General features: G+C 54.1%; 2 protein-coding genes across 6 annotated transcripts; one reads left to right on the top strand and one right to left on the bottom strand.

Moving 5' to 3' along the window:
* Positions 1-16: 16 nt before the first annotated feature.
* LOC128801137 (uncharacterized) lies at positions 17-2,458 on the bottom strand. Its single transcript, XM_053966817.1, has 5 exons — positions 2,313-2,458; positions 1,730-2,047; positions 1,189-1,650; positions 532-651; positions 17-352 (listed from the first exon to the last, which is right to left on the bottom strand). Exons 1-5 carry the CDS (start codon positions 2,383-2,385, stop codon positions 348-350), a joined length of 978 nt encoding a protein of 325 aa, XP_053822792.1. The 5' UTR covers positions 2,386-2,458; the 3' UTR covers positions 17-347.
* Positions 2,459-3,267: 809 nt separating this feature from the next.
* On the top strand, positions 3,268-12,984 carry LOC128801135 (SLAM family member 7-like). Of its 5 annotated transcripts, XR_008435136.1 has the most exons (8): positions 6,057-6,706; positions 6,778-7,047; positions 7,447-7,557; positions 7,706-7,750; positions 8,639-8,691; positions 9,202-9,285; positions 9,442-10,516; positions 12,797-12,984. XR_008435136.1 is itself a non-coding variant. In XM_053966814.1 (7 exons), exons 1-7 carry the CDS (start codon positions 3,424-3,426, stop codon positions 9,358-9,360), a joined length of 1,020 nt encoding a protein of 339 aa, XP_053822789.1. In that variant the 5' UTR covers positions 3,268-3,423; the 3' UTR covers positions 9,361-9,484. The 5 variants fall into 5 exon arrangements, 4 of the variants coding, with proteins under 4 accessions (XP_053822789.1, XP_053822788.1, XP_053822787.1 ...); XM_053966814.1 differs by lacking the exon at positions 12,797-12,984 and adding an exon at positions 3,268-3,511 and having other exon boundaries at positions 6,413-6,706; positions 9,202-9,484; XM_053966813.1 differs by lacking the exon at positions 12,797-12,984 and having other exon boundaries at positions 9,442-10,589.
* The last annotated feature ends 6,830 nt before the right edge of the window (positions 12,985-19,814 follow it).

Genomic DNA, 19,814 nt, shown 5'->3' with positions numbered 1-19,814 from the left:
TTGTGCGGCTCTGTTGTATTTGCACCAAGGAAAAGAAAATAAAAAAGGATTCCCAAACTTCCAAGCCCTAAAAACCCCACAAAATTCCCACTCCCCGCCCATCCCGCCTGTCCAATCCCAAATCCCTTCCGGAGTTTCCCATCCCCAAATCTTCGCTCCGAGGCACAGCTGGGGGGTGAATCTTGGGCGAAAAGCCGCGGATTTCTGGATATTTCTATTCCATGGGGTGGGATCCCAGTGGCCGCTGGAGTTTCCAGGAGAAGAATTCCACAGGGATGGGAATTCCGGGGTTTTAGGGGCGCTGGTGGCCGGCAGGATTTGGGAAACCCAGGCGCCTGTAACCCCCGTTATCCTGCAAGGAAACGGGTGGGATGTGGGACATTTTGGGGATGTTTTGATTCCAGAACTCCCAGATTTTGGGGTTCCAAGGGTCAGTGTGGGGTCAGAATTCCCGGATTTTGGGGTTCCAAGGGCCAGTTTGGGGTCAGAATTCCCCAGATTTGGGATCGTGCCCCAACATTCCCGACAAACCTTCCCGGGAATTCTTCCTCCTCTCCCTCCACCAGCAGCAGCTGCCCACGAGGAGCAGGATCAGGCCCTCGGCAACGGCCACGGCCAGTGGTCTCCAGTGGCTGAAATTCCCTGGAATTCCTGGAAAAGAATCCCAGAATCCTGGAACTGGGCTGGGATTTGGGGTCCCTTCCCATCTGAACCATCCCAGCATTCCCTGAATCTCTAACTTGATATTTTTTGCCTTATATGAAATAAAAATATATAAATAGTTATGTATTAAAGATATAAAAATAAGTTTATATTGTATGTATATAAAATATATATTTAATATACAAGATTATGTATATTTATATAAAAAATAAGTATACACTATATATAGAAATAAGAATGTTATATAAATATATATTATATATATAAGTACATATTTTATAGATACAAATAGATTTTTTTATACAGCTCTAGATTTTACACAGAATACATACAAAAATTATGTATATTACACTCAAAAGCTAATTTTATAATTTACATCTCCATAAACGCTTTTAACCCAATATTTTCCAGCACTGTAACCACAGTTGTTTCCCCACTCGTGGCCTCTAAAAGCTGGAATGCTGAGCCCCAGCCCGGTGGGTCCCTCCCGGCTCCCTGAGCTCCCGGCACCCACGGGAAGATCACCTGGGCAGGTGAGCTGGGCGCGGGCCGCGCTCCACCCCGCGGGGCTGCTGACGTTGCAGAGGCAGATTTGGGGTTCCGCGCCCTCGGGGAGCCTCCGGATCAGGCGGGAGGGGATCCCCGGGATCTCCCCCGGGATCTCCCCCGGGATCTCCCCCGGGACCTCTCCTGGGATCTCCCCCGGGATCTCCCCCGGGACCTCCTCCGGGATCTCCCCCGGGATCTCCCCCGGGATCTCCCCCGGGACCTCTCCTGGGATCTCCCCCGGGATCTCCCCCGGGACCTCCTCCGGGATCTCCCCCGGGATCTCCCCCGGGATCTCCCCCGGGATCTCCCCCGGCGCAGCCCCGGCACAGGCCCAGCTGTAGGAGACGTTCCCGGGGCTGGAGCAGAGCAGGGCCAGGCGGCACCAGCCCCGATCCCGCTGCAGGATTTGGGATCTCAGCTCCGGCTGCGCGATGGGCTCTGCGGGGACAGCGAGGGTGACAGGGACAGGGGACAGGGGGACACGGGGACACGGGGGCACGAGGACCCAGCCACTCACCCCACACGGACACTCGGAAGCACTGAGAGAAAAACCCTGAGAAATTCTCGAACTCGGCCTTATAGACCCCGTTATCTGCTCTGTGAGCCGGGGAGATGCACAGGGAGAGGTTTTCCCGCTGGAATTTCCCTCTCCCATTGAGGGGATCTCTGGGATAGAAGAAAACTCCATCCTTGGTGGCCCTCAGGATCTTCTGCTGCGTTGATGAATCAATTTCCACTACCCATTTGACCTGTGTCCACTCCCACGGGGGTTCCTCCGGCACCAGACACAGCGATCCTCCCGCGGTCACCGCTCGGGTTTGGCATTCCCGGGATCCTAAACCAGAGCCGGGGAAGTCGCGGCTTTCAGGCAAACTCCGCACCCCAAACGCTGTCCAGGAAGGGGAACCGGCCCCGCGGCACGGCCCGGCCCGGCTCGGCTTTCCCAGGGCACGGCGGGCTGAGAGAACCGAGGAGAAATCCCCCAAATCCGCCCCCGGCCCCTCTCCACCCCTCCCAAGCCGCTCTTCTCCCCGGAATTCCCGAATCGCCGCATCCTCGCTGCCCTCCCCAGCCCCCCCAGCCCCGCGCCCCCTCCTCACCTCGGCTCCCAGCCAGGCCCAGCAGCAGCGCCAGCAGCGCCGGGGGACAGCGGCGACCCCCGGGCGGGGACATCTCGGAGCGGCGCCCCCGGAGCGGCCGCGGGAGGCGCGGGGACCCCTCGGGGCTGGCGAGTGCCCGGCGGGGACTTCCTCTGCCCCGGCTCTGTGCGGCTCCTTCCTCCTCCTCCTCCTCCTCCTCCTCCTCCCCCAGGCCACCCCTCTGGCAGAGGGGACAAGGCCATGTCGGGGGTGCGGCGCTCTCAGCCCCAAAACTCGGAGGGAATTCATTTGAATTGTCCCGGGAGGGCGCGGGCTTTTTGGGAGGGTTTTGCTTTCCCTTTGCTGCCAGCGCCAGGGACACTCGGGGACATTGCGGTGGCTCCGCTGTCCCCAGCTCGGACACCCCAGCAGCAGGGTCGGGACCTTTGGGGAGGAATATCCAACCCCAAAATGCACTTTCCGACCCCCAAATACCCGTTTCAACCCCAAATCTCCTTTCCAGCCCCAAAATGTTGCCCTTCAGGTCCCTTCCAGCCCAATCCAGGCTGGGCCAGCAGCTCCCAGTTCCTCACTGGGACCTGAGGGCAGAGGAACCAGGTTTTTTTTCAGGATTTTTAATCCATTTTTAAAGGACCTTTTTAGAACATTTTTAGAATATTTTAAGAGCATTTTTTAATCTGCTCCAGTTCACTTCCCCCTCACCCCAAAATTTCACCACGACCGTCGGCATGTGACCTTCTCAGACTCATCCGGATTGGGGAAGTGCTGCTTTCCCAAAATTGCCATTGTCCCCACTTTTGGGGGTGGATTTCGGGGTTCGGAGGGGCCTGGAACAGTTCCTTTATGGTCCAGGCTGAGGGACCGGGGCCGGTCCCATGGAGCACCTGAGCTGTTTGACCCACATTGACTCTCTTGGTCCAGCTGCCACCCTTATTTTCCATGGAAATTCTGGTTTTTTTTGCCCAGAAACATCTCCAAGCATGCCTTTTGAGATTTTCTTGACGTCATTTCCTTGCAACCACATCAAAAGCCCTTCGCTCCACCCAGGCACATAAAACCCATCCAGGTTCTCTTCTTCTTCCACTTCGCGGCGCAGATTTTTGGCGTGCTGATGTCCCAAAATCCTCTCCATTTCTGGACGCCCATGGACGTGTTTTGGATCCCTCTTCTCGCCATCCTCATGCTCCTTCACCAAACCCGTGAGTGCCAGGTGCTCCTTGTCCCCTGCGAAGGAGATCTTGGGGTGGTTTGAGGGATTTTAGGGTCAGGGGAGAGTGTGGGACCACCAGAGCATCTCCACGGGGTGGATTCATGTCCAATTTTGGGATCCAGGGTTGCCATGGAGCTCCTGCTGCCATGGAAACCTGCTGGGAGAGGGCTGGTGTCCATCTCTGGTCCAGCCTCTGGACAGCTGCTGCCTCCTGGCAGAGGTTATTCCATGGATTTGCCATCCCTGGAGTGACCGAGGCCGGGATGGACCCACCTGGGACACTGGAAGCTTCCAGGAGGTGGAACGAGATAATTTTAGGTTCCCTCCCAACCCAAACCTTTCCAGAATCCCACGATTCTCCTCCAAGGAGCAGCTGCACGTCTGGCCAGGAGCTCCCTGTCCTGCTCGGGTCACTGAGCTCGGACTTTGGTGCTCGGAGCGAACCTTTCCGACCTTTCCAAGCCATCTCCAGCTTTCTCCCTTTCATTTTCACCTCCAGGCTCCGTCCTCGCGCCCCTTTGCACGTGCTAGGTGCTCCTCGTCCCTTGGCAAGGAGCCCGTGGGGGGTTTGGGGTGGTTTAGGGGCCCCCAGGAGGGTGAGGACATGTGGGATCGGCTCTCCAGGGGTGGAGAATTGGGCAACCAGGGAGAAAGATGGGGCAACCAGGGGAAAAGATGCCCAGGCCACTCTCCTGGCCATGGGACCCCTCTGAAAAGGAGTGATCAGGTCCACCTCTGGTCCAGATGTTCTCCAGACATCCAGATCTCCTGGATTTTTGGACAACTCATCTTGGGGTGTTTTTTGGCCAAAAAGAGGGAGATTGGGCAAGGTTTGGCCCCAGCCCTTCCCCGCAGCCTCTGGGGGGGCGTTTATCACATGAACCATCCCGTGGCTTCGTTATTCAGCAAATTTCCCATGAGTTTATCTTCCCCAGCAGCTTTTTCCTACCACATGCTCCGCTGTCCGTGTCCCAGAGGGGGCTGGGGCTGAGGGAGACAGAAATTCTGAGCCTGAGCCAGGATCAGTTCCCTGTTAGAAAAACTGGGAAGAAAAACTCCATTCCCAGTATAAATCGGGTGGCGTGGGTTATTGAAAATGGGAAGTCACAAAAATAATTGAAAGAACTCCTTCCTCCTTGAACTGGTGACCCAAGGTCAATGCTGGGTCATGGAGGGAAGGGATGGGATCAGAGGGACCTTGGACCCTGTCTGGGGCTGCATCCAAAGGAGTGCGGGAGGGTTCTCATCTCTGGAATGGTGAGAGTCCACCTGGAATAGTGAGAGTCCACGTGGAATGGTGAGAGTCCACGTGGAATGGTGAGAGTCCACGTGGAATGGTGAGAGTCCACGTGGAATGGTGAGAGTCCACCTGGAATGGTGAGAGTCCACCTGGAATGGTGAGAGTCCACGTGGAATGGTGAGAGTCCACCTGGAATGGTGAGAGTCCACCTGGAATGGTGAGAGTTCACGTGGAATGGTGAGAGTCCACCTGGAATGGTGAGAGTTCACCTGGAATGGTGAGAGTCCACGTGGAATGGTGAGAGTTCACCTGGAATGGTGAGAGTCCACCTGGAATGGTGAGAGTTCACGTGGAATGGTGAGAGTCCACCTGGAATGGTGAGAGTCCACCTGGAATAGTGAGAGTCCACCTGGAATGGTGAGAGTTCACCTGGAATGGTGAGAGTCCACCTGGAATGGTGAGAGTTCACGTGGAATGGTGAGATCCCATGTGGAATGGTGAGAGTCCACCTGGAATGGTGAGATCCCACCTGGAATGGTGAGAGTCCACCTGGAATGGTGAGAGTCCACCTGGAATGGTGAGAGTTCACCTGGAATGGTGAGAGTCCACCTGGAATAGTGAGAGTCCACGTGGAATGGTGAGAGTTCACCTGGAATGGTGAGAGTCCACCTGGAATGGTGAGAGTTCACCTGGAATGGTGAGAGTTCACGTGGAATGGTGAGAGTCAACATGGAATGGTGAGAGTCCACCTGGAATGGTGAGAGTCCACGTGGAATGGTGAGAGTCCACCTGGAATGGTGAGAGTTCACCTGGAATGGTGAGAGTTCACGTGGAATGATGAGAGTCCACGTGGAATGGTGAGAGTCCACCTGGAATAGTAAGATCCCACCTGGAATAGCGAGATCCCATGTGGAATGGTGAGAGTCCACATGGAATAGCGAGATCCCACCTGGAGTCTCATGAGATCCCACCTGGAATCTCCAGGTGCCACCAGGTCTGGTGCCCCAGCATGAGAAGCTCATGGAACTGTTGGAGCGAGTCCACAGTTTCAAAGGGGCCCTTCCCTACGGCCACAGGGAGTGGTCAGCTGGAGCTGGAGCTGCCCCATGCACCCCCGGCAGTGCCCAAGGCCAGGCTGGACAGGGCTGGGAGCACCCGGGGCTGGCGGAAGGAGTGGGGATTTTAGGGGAGTGGAATGAGAGGGGTTTGGGGTCCCTCCCAATCCAAACCTTTCCAGAATTCCCTGATTCTCCTCCAAGGAGCAGCTGCATGTCTGGCCAGGAGCTCCCTGTCCTGCCCAGTGACCCATCCTGACCTTCCCATCTCCAACTCCTCGTTCCCCTTTCAGTTCCCCTCCAGGCTCCGTCCTTGGCACGAGGCTGCGGGGGCTCAGCCTGGGGGTGGCCTCGTGCTCTTCCTTCTCCCAGGAACCCTTCCATGAGCCCCCCATGAGCCTTCAAACAGCCCCAGCCCTGATGGGCTTCCTTCTCCGGGTGCAGCAACTTCATCCCACCTTGATCCCACCTTGGTCTCACCTTCATCCCACCTTGATCCCAACTCCATCCCACCTTTTCATCCCACCTTCATCCTACATTCCCCCCACCTCCATCCCACCCCATCCCAAGTTCCCTCCCCACTTTCTCTCCCCAGTGAGCGTCAGCGACACCAAGGAGGAGATCCGGGTCCTGGGCGGCTCCGTGACCTTCCAGAGCCACAACAGGGACACAAAACCCGCACTCTGGAGTTTTGGGGATGATCCCATAGTGACTGTGGCATTTGAGGATCCTACTCGACCCATATTTCATAAGGACGAATTCAAAACCCGTTTTGCTGTCTCCAAGAAAGGCCGCGCGCTCAGCATCTCCCCGCTGAGGATGGAGGATGCCGGGACCTACTTTGTAACCATTGATGGGAAAAAGTCCAGCTTCACCCTCCAGGTGTTCAGTAGGTGCTTTTTGTGCTCTGTGGGGGTTTTCACACTAAAAGAGAGGTTTGTAACACCCCCGTGTCCCCAGGGGAGCTGGCAGAGCCCACGGTGACCTGCGAGGCCCGGAACTGCTCGGGCAGGAGCTGCAGCTTCTCCCTGCGCTGCTCCGCGCCCGGCGCCGGCTTCGGGAACGTCTCCTACACCTGGAGGGTGCGGGATCAGCTGTGGGGTGAGGGCTCCGTGGTGCCGTGGGCCAATGAATCGGCCTGGGATGGGCCGGAGCCGCTGACGTGCACGGCACGGAACCCCGTCAGCAGCAGGAACGTCACCGTCACCACGCCAGAGGTGCTCTGCAACGGTGAGAGCCGGGGAGAGGTGGGATGGGCTGATCCCGATGCCCTGAGAAACACGGGAAGGTTGGGATTTGCGGATGGGATGGGAATGTTGGGGTAGGGATGGGATGGGAATGTTGAGTTTGGGATGGGATGGGAATGCTGAGTTTGGGATGGGATGGGATTAATGGGATGGCAGTGTTGGGGTTGGGATGGGCTGATCCCGATTTACTGAGAGCCATGGGAACATTGGGATTTGGGGATGGGATCAGTGGGATGGGATGGGATGGGATGGGATGGGATGGGATGGGATGGGATGGGATTGATGGGATGGGATGAGGTGGGATTGATGGGATGGGAATGCTGAGGCTGGGATGGGCTGATCCTGCTCCCCTGAGATCTTCTGCATCTTCTCCCTTTTCCAGGCGCCCTCTCCAGCAGCCAGGTCGGGGTCGAGGTCGGGGTCAGGGTCATAGCCGGGGCTGTAGTCTTGGTGCTTTTATTGATTTCTGTCTTGTTCTTCTGGAGATCCAAAGGTGAGCGTGGAAAACAATCCCTGGAGCCCTGGGAAGCAAGAGGTGGGACCTGGGAGGGGGGACAGAGCCAGGATGGGGAGGATTTGGGGTGGGTTTGGGGTGGATTTTGGGTGGATTTGGGGTTCTGATTCTGTCGCATCTCCCCCAGGCTGGAGGAAATTCCATCTCTCCAAATCCAAGCCTGCGGACACAGGTGGGATTCTGGGGCAGTTCCCTGCCCTTTTTCCTAGTGGGAATAGCCAGGGAGTTCATTTAGGATCAGGGGAATCATCCCCAGTGCCGTGGTTTGGGATCGGAGCTGAAGGACCCCGACCCCTCTGTCCTGGCGGGGAGTGGGAGGGGCTGATCCCAGGGGATGATCCCAGATTCCTGAAATCCCATTCCCCCCACCCCCCCCTTTTTTTTTTTGCTGGAAAATTTCATCCCAGACCACCAAGGGAGGGCTGGGAGCTCAGCTGTGGGACCATGAAAAAAAAGAGGGAATTCAGGGAAAAATAAAGGCTGGTAAGAGACATTTGGGGGGAAAAGCCAGGAATTCCACTCGGCGACTCAGGGTTAGTCCAACCAAGAATTCCAGAATCCCCAGAGCTGGAAAATCCTTCCAGGACCACCGAGTCCAAGCTGTGCCCGATCCCCACCTGCTCCAGGAATTCCAATGGGAAATTTAGACCCAAAAAAGGGATTTCAAAGGATTTAAATCCCCATTTCCCCCGCTCTGTTCCATGAGCAATGGAGGGGGGGATCCCATGAAGGAGAAATAAATGGATGTTGTCCTCCAAAAGCAGCCAGGGATTTGGGATTTAAACAAAACAAAACAAAACAAAACAAAACAAAAAACAAAACAAAAAGCGGATTTTTCCTGTCCTTGGTGCTGGAAGTTCATCCCAACCCCACAGCTCCAGGGAGGGTGGGATGAGGAGCAATTCCCACGTCCAGCAGCTCCGAGGGGCTTTGGGCTCGAGGTTTTACCCAAGCCTGGACTCCTGAGGTTGGGATTCCCTCCATCCCCCCGGCCAGGAGCAGCCAGGGGGATTCCCTGCATCCCAAATCCCCAAATTCCTGCTTTTCCCCCCAGCTGCAGCGGCCACAGCCGAGTACACGACCGTGTACGCCGAGGTGGGCTCCTCCCAGCCGGTGAGTCCGGGATTGGGGACACCCCGGGGACACCCTGGGGACATCCCGGGGACACCCTGGGGACACCCTGGGGACACCCTGACAATCCCTGTCTCCTTTGGAGAATTCCAAACGGGATGTGCCACAGCTGGAGGTGGCCCAAGGGCACCTGAACTTGCCCAAAACTCCGCGCCCAGCCCCAAAAACTCGGTTTTAGAGGGATCAGAGAGAAATGGGGGGTTTTGGGGTTGGAGGTGGCCCAAGGACACTTGAACTTGCCCAAAACTCCATGCCCAGCCCCAAAACTTCAGTTTTAGGGAAATCAGAGAGGAATGGGGGGTTTTGGGGTTGGGAGGGAGCTTAAAATCGTCCCATTCCAAGGGCGGGGACACTTCCCACTGTCCCAGGAGGCTCCAGCGTGGCCTTGGGGCCAGAGGTGGATCCAGAGGTGGATCTTTGCGGGATCTCTGGCTTTGGGATCTTTTCTCCAGCACCGAGCCCTGAAACTCTTCCAAAATCCTCTTCCCGCAGCGCGTCCCTGACGGAACGAAAGCCAAACCAGCGGATGAGGGATCCCCCACAACCATTTATTCCGTGGTCAATCTTCCGGACCGGGTGAGCTGGGCGACCCCGGGGTGGGGGATGGAACCCCTGGAGCTGGGACGGGGACAGAGCGGTCCAGAGCCTTAAACCAAAGCCCTGGATCTCTGTCCGAGGCTGGGATCAGCTCCCGTGATCCCAAACCAAGCTCGTGTCCCTCTGTCCTCGCAGGCAGGGATGGCAGAAAATGCCACCATGACTGGCCTAAAGCTGGTCTAGAACCTAGGACTGGCCTAGAAGGACCTAGGACTGGACCAGAAGGACCTAGGACTGGTTTGAAAGACATGAGATTGGTTTGAAGGACATGAGACAGGTTTGAAGGACATGAAACTGGTTTGAAGGACATGAAACTGGTTTGAAGGACATGAAACTGGTTCTGAACAGGTTTCAGAATATGAAACATGGAAGTGATTTAAAACTCTGGAGCTATTTTAATGAGTCCGGACCTGGTTTGCAAGGAACCGGAACTGGTTTAGAAGAAGCTGAAACTGGTTTCAAAGACCCAGAACTGGTTTAAAAGACCTGGAACTGGTTCAGAAGGACCTGGGACTGGTTTAAAGGGTCTCCACTCGCCGGTCAGACAGATGGACCCCACAAGGTGACTCTGGACCAGCTCCAACACCCCCAATCCCGCTCCGGACCCGGATCTCACCCTCCTGGCATCTCCCCTTCCCCTCCTCATCGCTGCTGCCTCGGTTTCCCTCTCAGCACCCTCAGTTTGGGATTTCAGGGAGGATTTTTGGGATGTCTCTCCGTGGTTTTGGGATTCAGGCTCCTTTTGCCACCTTCTCCCACCAGGATCCTGGACTAAAACTCTGCCAAAGCTGCAGGGACTCCCAGACAATCTGGAGGAGACTCTTAAAAGGGTTTTTCCATGGAATCCCGGAATTCCCGAGGTTGGAAAAGCCCTCCAGGACCACCAGTTCCAGCCTGGGACCAATCCTGGTCACCCAGACCAAGGTCCAGTGGGTTCCTTGGACACCTCCAGGGATGGGGGCTCCACACCGGCCCCTTTTTGGGTGGAAAACCCATTTTTTTTTTAAAGGAATCATCTCAAGGAAGCTTTGGGAAAGTGTTTTTTTGGTACATGATTATTTTCTACAAATGGCTTTTCTCTAAATGATTTTGGTCTTTCTCTTCCGCTGCGTTCTGAGCCTTGCAAAGCTTCAGCTTCTGGCTGCGTTGAAAACAACCAAAAATAAACCCAGGAAGCTGCAGCGAGAACAACAAGGACCCGCCTTCCCCTGTGAGATTTTTGTGGTTTCAGCACCTGCTCCTTTCCCCCACATTCTGAATTTTACAGCACCCACTCCCCGCCTCCCCCCCCCAAAAAAACCCCAAACCCTCAGCCCCACCAATCCCTGCAGGGCCAGGATTTTGGATCCGGGATCTGGGATCTGGGATCGGGGATTTGGGGTGGATCTGAGGGAAAATGGGACACGGAGAGCAGCTTTGGTGTCTTTGGGTGCGGGGTTTTGCTTTTGGTTGGGGGATTTGTGTTGCACTGGGTGGGCGCCCAGCAGGAATTGGGAAATCCCAGTGGAAATCCCAGCAGGAATTTGGGGATCCCAGCAGGAATCTGGAAATCCCAGTGGAAATCCCAGCAGGAATTTGAAAATCCCAGCAGGAATCTGGGGATCCCAGAGGAAATCCCAGCAGGAATTTGGGGATCCCAGAGGAAATCCCAGCAGGAATTGGGAAATCCCAGTGGAAATCCCAGCAGGAATTTGGGGATCCCAGCAGGAATCTGAAAATCCCAGTGGAAATCCCAGCAGGAATTTGAAAATCCCAGCAGGAATCTGGGGAATCCCAGCAGGAATCTGGGGATCCCAGAGGAAATCCCAGCAGGAATCTGGGGAATCCCAGCAGGAATCTGAAAATCCCAGTGGAAATCCCAGCAGGAATTTGAAAATCCCAGCAGGAATCTGGGGAATCCCAGAGGAAATCCCAGCAGGAATCTGGGGAATCCCAGCAGGAATCTGGGGAATCCCAGCAGGAATTTGGGGATCCCAGCAGGAATCCCAGCAGGAATTTGGGGATCCCAGAGGAAATCCCAGCAGGAATTTTGGGATCCCAGCAGGAATCCCAGCAGGAATTTGGGGATCCCAGAGGAAATCCCAGCAGGAATTTGGGGACCCCAGCAGGAATTTGGGAATCCCAGCAGGAATTTGGGGATCCCAGAGGAAATCCCAGCAGGAATCTGGGGATCCCAGCAGGAATCCCAGCAGGAATTTGGAGATCCCAGCAGGAATTTGGGGATCCCAGCAGGAATCCCAGCAGGAATTTGGGGATCCCAGCAGGAATTTGGGGATCCCAGCAGGAAATCCCAGCAGGAATTTGGGGATCCCAGAAGAAATCTCAGCAGGAATTTGGGGACCCCAGCAGGAATCCCAGTAGGAATTTGGGGATCCCAGAGGAAATCCCAGCAGGAATTTGGGGACCCCAGCAGGAATTTGGAGATCCCAGCAGGAATCTGGGGACACCAGCAGGAATCTGGGGATCCCAGCAGGAATCTGGGGATCCCAGCAGGAATCCCAGCAGGAATTTGGGGATCCCAGCAGGAATTTGGGGACCTCAGGAGAAATCCCAGCAGGAATCTGGGGATCCCATCAGGGACCCCAGCAGGAATCTGGGGATCCCAGCAGGAATTTGGGGATCTCAGCAGGAATCCCAGCAGGAATTTGGGGATCCTAGAGGAAATCCCAGCAGGAATTTGGGGATCCCAGCAGGAATCCCAGCAGGAATTTGGAGATCCCAGCAGGAATTTGGGGATCCCAGCAGGAATCCCAGCAGGAATTTGGGGATCCCAGAAGAAATCCCAGCAGGAATCTGGGGACTCCATCAGGGACCCCAGCAGGAATTTGGAGATCCCAGCAGGAATCTGGTGATCCCAGCAGGAATTTGGGGACCCCAGCAGGAATTTGGGGATCCCAGCAGGAATCCCAGCAGGAATTTGGAAATCCCAGCAGGAATCTGGGGACCCCAGCAGGAATTTGGAGACCCCAGAAGAAATCCCAGCAGGAATCTGGGGATCCCAGCAGGAATCTGGGGATCCCAGCAGGAATTTGGGGACCCCAGCAGGAATCTGGGGATCCCAGCAGGAATTTGGGGACCCCAGCAGGAACTTGGGGATCCCAGCAGGAATCCCAGCAGGAATTTGGAAATCCCAGCAGGAATCTGGGGACCCCAGCAGGAATTTGGAGACCCCAGAAGAAATCCCAGCAGGAATCTGGGGATCCCAGCAGGAATCTGGGGACCTCACCAGGAATTTGGATACCCAGCAGGAATCCCAGCAGGAATTTGGAAATCCCAGCAGGAACCTGGGGATCCCAGCAGGAATTTGGGGAATTTGGGATTCCCAGCAGGAATCTCCAGGAGCAGAATTCCTTCGGGATGTGTGCCCTGTGGGGGGACAAGGACCCAATGGGGGGGGACACAGGACACGTTCCCCCTTTCCCTGCTCCCCAAATCCACCTGGAAAGGGCAGAAATCGCCCCAAAACCCCAACCTGGCCTGGATTTTCCAGAAGGCCTCCGGAATTGTGGGAATTCTCTTCCCTCCCGTGCCTCTTCCCGCTGCTCTTTGTCTGTGCCTTGGTGAATTATTCACGGATGGAACCGGAGCCGCCTTTGAAGTCTCTGGAATAAAAATTCAAGGCGCATCCCGGCGCCCTTCCTGCCTGCACTTTATTTTTTGGAGTAAAACCGGCATGGCTATGGAATAATTGGTGTTTTCCCTGTATTTTTTGAACATTTATTGAATTTTTGGAATGTTATTTTGAGTTAAAAGCAGCTCAGGTTTTATAGGGGAGGGATTTGCCCACGGGGCTCCAAATCTGCCCCTGGAAATCCGATCCTTGGATTGGGATTGAAACAACTCCAGGGATTGTCCTGAAGGGATTTTGGGGGAGTTCTGGAGCTTCTCCTCCTCCTTGGGTTGGGTTTGGGACAACTCTGGTGGCTCCAAATCCTTGGATTGGGGTTGGGACAGCTCTGGTGGCTCCAGGGATTGTCCTGAAGGGATTTTGGGAACTCCTGGAGCTTCTCCCACTCCTTGCCCAGACCTAAAACCCTTTCCCTGCCTCTTCCCATGGAAAAACAAATCCATGGGGTGGAAAAATGATCCATGGAGTGGAAAAATGATCCATGGGGTGGAAAAATGATCCATGGGGTGGAGAAAAAAATCCATGGGATTTCTCCGTGGAACGGAGAAACAATCCTATGGGATGGAAAAGTAATCCCATGGCAAGGAGAAACGAATCCATGGGGAGGAGAGATGATCTATGGGGTGGTGAAATAATTCCATGGGGAGGAGAAAGGACTCCATGGGGTGGAGAAATGAATCCATGGGATTTTTCCATGGAATGGAAAAGTAATTCCATGGGGCGAAGAAATTATCCATGAGGTGGGCAAATAATTCCACGGGATGGAGAAATGAATCCAATGGGATGGAGAAACAATTCCAATGGGGTGGAGAGATGAATCCAGTGGGGTGGAGAAACAAACCCATGGATTGGAGAAATAATTCCATGGGATGGAGAAATGATCCATGGGATGGAGAAACAAATCCATGGGATGGGGAAATGAATCCAATGGGATGGAGAAACAATTCCAATGGGGTGGAGAGATGAATCCAGTGGGGTGGAGAAACAAACCCATGGATTGGAGAAATAATTCCATGGGGTGGAGAGATGAGTCCAATGGGATGGAGAAACAAACCCATGGATTGGAGAAATAATTCCATGGGATGGGGAAATGAATCCAATGGGATGGAGAAACAAACCCATGGATTGGAGAAATGATCCATGGGATGGAGAAACAAACCCATGGATTGGAGAAATAATTCCATGGGGTGGAGAGATGATCCATGGGGTGGAGAAATGAGCCATGGGGTGGAGAAATGACCTCAGGGGACGATTTTCAGCCGTTCCTGCCTCAGTTTCACCACCTTTGCTCACCAACTGCCGCTTCCTGCGCGTGGAAAGGGGAAGGAAGGAAGGAAGGAGGTTCCGAGGGGCCGGGGCGGGGATGGGGCGCGGCAGGATGGGCCCGAGGGGCTTTGGGGGGTTCTGCCTCGCCCTGCTCTGCTCTGGGGCTGGTGAGTGGGGCCGGGGGCACTGCGGGCTGTGGGGCTGGAGCGAGGATGAGGAGGATGAGGGGCTGAAGGCAGCGGGTGCAGCTCAGGGAGGTCCCTGTAGGGCTTTCCCTGGGGGTTAAGCTCAGGTTTGGGTTGAGCCCGGCTTTGCTGAGCCTGGGTTGTGGTTCCCAGGAGGGTTTTGGGGTTTTTGAGCTCTCCCAGCTCCTCCAATCCATCCCAACCCACCCCGGCCGAGCAGCAGGAGCGGCTTTTGAACCGTTTTGGGTTGGTTTTGTTGGCTTTAATTTTGGCAGAGCCACGGATGGGACTTGGGTGATCCTGGTGGGTCCTTCCACCGCACGTCCCAAAATTCCATGCCCCAAATCAGAACATTTTGGGATATTTTGGGGTATTTTATAATTCCCTGCTGGTGGCATGACCCCAAAAGCTCATGGGTTTCCGAGCAGCATCAGCTTAGCCCCAACCCCCATTTCCACTGTGAAAACCTGACAAAATTTGCGTTTTCTGTTGTTGGGGGCGAGGTGTGAACCCCACAGGATGTGGGGCCGCTGCTCTGCTCGAGCTCAGCGCCCTCGGAGAGTTGTGGGACCTCCTGAGCTGGAAAAACCCGCGCGGATCATCCAACCCAACCCCAGGACACCCCAGAATCCCCAAATCCCGCCCTGCCGCTGGAAGTGGCTTCCAAACCCTCCTGGAGGTTTTGGGGCCGGGATCCTTCCCTGGGCTGCTGTTCCAGAGCCCCAAAACCCTCTGGGGGCAGAATTGTCCAGATCTCCATCCCAAATCCCACCTGGAACATCTCCGGCCATTCCTGGGATCCTCTCCCCGCTCCCTCGGAATTCCCGGGATTTCCCTCCCTCTCCTCTTTTCCAGAATTTCCTTTTGGGGCCCCTCCTGACCTTTCACCCTCTGGTGATGTCCCCAAACTCTGTCCCATGTCCCCTGAGGGGTCATTGGGGTGGATATTCCCGTTTCCGACCCCTGAATTTGTGGGAGAATGGACAAATCCCAAATCCCAAAAATTCCCAGCTCTCGGCTTCCAGGAAGAGCAGTCGGGGAACGGGAACGTCACCGAGGAGATCCCGGAGGGGACACGAGAGCCCCTGGAGCCACCAGGACACCCCAGCACGGCCACCGGGGACAGGGACGCGGTGACAGCGTGGCCGAGGGTCACCACGAGCCCTCCCCGGAGCCTTGGGGACGTCGCGGTGACGCCGGCGGGGAACAAAACCCGTGAGTTCCATGGGGAAGGGAGGGATGTGGCATTGTCCCTGGGATGTGTCACCATCGTGGGGATGTGTCACCATCCCCAGGGATCTGTCACTGTTTTGGGGACATGGCACTGTCCCTGGGATGTGTCACCATCGTGGGCACATGGCACTGTCCCCAGGGATGTGTCACCATCGTGGGCACATGGCACTGTCCCTGGGATGTGTCACCATTGTGGGCAGGTGGCACTGTCCCCAGGGATGTGTCACCATCGTGGGCACATGGCACTGTCCCCAGGGATCTGCCACCATCGTGGGCACATGGCACTGTCCCCAGGGATGTGTCACCATCGTGGGGATGTGGCACTGTCCCTGGGATGTGTCACCATCGTGGGCAGGTGGCACTGTCCCCGGGATGTGTCACCATCGTGGGCACATGGCACTGTCCCTGGGATGTGTCACCATCGTGGGGATGTGGCACTGTCCCTGGGATGTGTCACCATCGTGGGCAGGTGGCACTGTCCCTGGGATGTGTCACCATCGTGGGGATGTGGCACTGTCCCCAGGGATCTGCCACCATCATGGGCACATGGCACTGTCCCTGGGATGTGTCACCATTGTGGGCACATGGCACTGTCCCCAGGATGTGTCACCATCGTGGGGATGTGGCACTGTCCCCAGGGATCTGTCACTGTTTTGGGGACATGGCACTGTCCCTGGGATGTGTCACCATCGTGGGCAGGTGGCACTGTCCCTTAGATCTGTCACTGTTTTGGGGACGTGGCACCATCTCCGGGGATTTGTCACCACTGTGGGATGTGGCACCACCCTTGGGGGACCTGTCACCCTCTTGAGGGACATGCCACCCCCCTCGGAACTTGTCACCCACCTGGAAGACGTGCCACCCCTCTGGGGGATGTGTCACCGTCCCGGGGAATTTGTCACCCTCCTGGGGGAGGTGCCACCACCCTGGAATGTCCCAAGCCCCCTCCCGGTCCCCTCTGTCCCCACAGGAGCGTCCTCGGGTGTCCCAGCCCGGTACTGGTCCCCCGTCATCTTCGTGCTGCTGGCCCTGCTCGTGCTCTTTGTCACCTACCAGAGGACCAAGGACAAAGGTCAGAGCACCCCAAAACCCCAAAACCTCAAAAACCCCAAAACCTCCAGAACCCACAACCCCAAAATAATCAGAAATGCCCCGAAAAGATCCAGAAGTGACAATCCCAAAACGTCCCAAAGTGCCCCAAAGTGTCCCTTTTTGGGGTGCAGCACCATCAGGGGGATCCTGATCCCAAAAACGCTCCTGGGGTCCCAGCTCGGGGCCGGGAGTTTCCCCTTGCTCAGATCTGGCTCCAAAATCCCCCAAAATCCCCCAAATTCGTCCCAAATTTCCCATCTGACCTCAAATTTGCCTCTTTTGGGGTCCCCTCTGCCCTTTCCTTCTGTTCACACAAATTTTTGGCGTTTGGGGGTTTTTTCCCCCTCTCCAAACCCAAACTGGGGCTCGGCAGCTCCGTTTTGGGGTTTTCCAAAGGGGATTTGGGGTGGAAAATCCAGATTTTGGGTCTGTTCTGGTCGCAGGGATCCGGGACCAGGCCACGAGCGGCAGCGACTCCTCAGGTGAGCCCTGTGGGGTCGGGGCAAATGGGGGAACTGGTTTTACTGGGATGGGTTGTTTTATTGGGATGTTTGATTTTATTGGGGTATTTTCTTTTATATTTTATTTTATAAATACAAATATTTTCTTTTAAATTAAGTTAAATTAATTTAATTTAATTTAATTTAATTTAATTTAATTTAATTTAATTTAATTTAATTTTATTTTATATTTTATTTTTATTTTATATTTTATTTTATATTTTATTTTTTATTTTATTTTATTTTATTTTATTTTATTGGTTGTTTAATTTTATTGGGATTTTTTTTTTTCTGGGCTACTTAATTTTGTTGGAATATTTCATTTTTTTCCCTGGGATATTCAATTTTTCTGGGATATTTTGTTATTCCATCCCTGGAAGTGCCCAATTCCAGTTTGGGATGGCGGGAATGATCCTAAAGCTCCTCCCACCCCGAACCATTCCAGAATTCCCAAATCCCGGGAATTCCCGGATCTCATCCCCACCCTTCCCTTGCAGATTTGGGAGCTCTGGTCCAGCCGCAGGTCCGTGACCCCATCCCAAAAATCCCGGAGCAGAGCGAGACCTCCTTGGACCAGCCGGAGCCTCCCCAGCCCCCGGTACTGCTGGGAAAAGGGAAAATTCCGGGGAAAAGGGAAAATTCCGGGGGGGAAAGGGAAAATTCCAGGGAAAAAAGGGAAAATTCCAGGGGGAAAAGGGAAAATTCCAGGGAAAAAGGGAAAATTCCAGGGGGAAAAGGGAAAATTCCGGGGAAAAGGGAAAATTCTGGGGGGAAAAGGGAAAATTCCAGGGAAAAAGGGAAAATTCCAGGGGGAAAGGAAAAATTCCTGGGAAAAGGGAAAATTCCGGGGGGGGAAGGAAAAATTCCAGGGAAAAAGGGAAAATTCCAGGGGGAAAAGGGAAAATTCCAGGGAAAAAGGGAAAATTCCTGGGAAAAGGGAAAATTCTGGGGAAAAAGGGAAAATTCTGGGGAAAAGGGGAAATTCCGGGGAAAAAGGGAAAATTCCAGGGGGGAAAGGGAAAATTCAGGGAAAAAGGGAAAATTCCAGGGAAAAAGGGAAAAATCTGGGGAAAAAGAGAAAATTCAGGGAAAAAGGGAAAATTCCAGGGAAAAAGGGAAAATTCCGGGGAAAAGGGAAAATTCCGGGGGGGAAAGGGAAAATTCCGGGCAAAAGGGAAAACTCCAGGGGAAAAGGGAAAATTCCAGGGGAAAAGGGAAAATTCCAGGGAGAAAAACGGAAAATTCCAGGGGGAAAAGGGAAAATTCCAGTGGAAATTTCGGGGAAAAGGGGAAAATTCCTGGAAAATTCCTGGAAAGGGAAAATTCCAGGGAAAAAGGGAAAATTCCGGGAAAAGGGAAAGCTCCAGGGAAAAGGGGAAAATTCAAGGGGAAATGGGACAAATCCGGGGGGAAAAGGGAAAATTCTGGGGAAAAGGAGAAAATTCCCAGGGGAAAAGAGAAAATTCCAGGGAAAAGGGAATATTCCAGGGAAATGGAGAAAATTCTGGGGGGGGAAAGGGAAAATTCCAGGGAAAAGGGAAAATTTCGGGGGGAAAAGGGAAAATTTCGGGGGGGAAAGGGAAAATTCCAGGGGGAAAAGGGAAAATGTCGGGGGGAAAAGGGAAAATTCCAGGGGAAAAAGGGAAAATTCCAGGGGAAAAAGGGGAAATTCCAGGGAAAAAGGGAAAATTCCGGGGGAAAAGGGAAAATTCCAGGGAAAAGGGAATATTCCAGGGAAATGGAGAAAATTCGGGGGGGGGAAAGGGAAAATTCCAGGGGGAAAAGGGAAAATTCCAGGGGGAAAAGGGAAAATTCTGAGGAAAAGGGGAAAATTTCTGGGGGGGAAAGGGAAAATTCCAGGGAAAATTTCGGGGAAAAGGGGAAAATTCCAGGTGGAAAGGGAAAATTCCAGGGAAAAGGGAAAATTCCAGGGAAAAAGGGAAAATTCTGGGAAAAGGGAAAGCTCCAGGGAAAAGGGGAAAATTCAAGGGGAAATGGGACAAATCCGGGGGGAAAAGGGAAAATTCTGGGGAAAAGGAGAAAATTCCCAGGGGAAAAGAGAAAATTCCAGGGAAAAGGGAATATTCCAGGGAAATGGAGAAAATTCTGGGGGGGGAAAGGGAAAATTCCAGGGAAAAGGGAAAATTTCGGGGGGAAAAGGGAAAATTCCAGGGGGAAAGGGAAAATTCCAGGGGGAAAAGGGAAAATGTCGGGGGGAAAAGGGAAAATTCCGGGGAGGACAGGGAAAATTCTGGGGAAAAAGGGAAAATTCCAGGGGAAAAGGGAAAATTCCAGGGAAAAGGGGAAAATCCTGGGGGGGAAAGGGAAAATTCCCGGGAAAAGGGGAAAATTCTGGGGAGAAAAGGTAAAATTCCAGGGAAAAAGGGAAAAGTTCGGGGAAAAGGGGAAATTCCAGGGAAAAACGGAAGATTCCAGGAGGAAAAGGGAAAATTCCGGGGGAATAGGGAAAATTCCAGGGGAAAAGGGAAAATTCCAGGGAAAAGGGAATATTCCAGGGAAATGGAGAAAATTCGTGGGGGGGAAAGGGAAAATTCCAGGGGGGAAAAGGGAAAATTCTGATGAAAAGGGGAAAATTTCTGGGGG

This window comes from Vidua chalybeata, chromosome 29, assembly GCF_026979565.1.
Source record: "Vidua chalybeata isolate OUT-0048 chromosome 29, bVidCha1 merged haplotype, whole genome shotgun sequence".
Lineage (NCBI taxonomy): Eukaryota > Metazoa > Chordata > Aves > Passeriformes > Viduidae > Vidua > Vidua chalybeata.
Note: the sequence above shows the minus strand (reverse complement) of the source record. Positions and strands in the feature narration are given on the sequence as shown.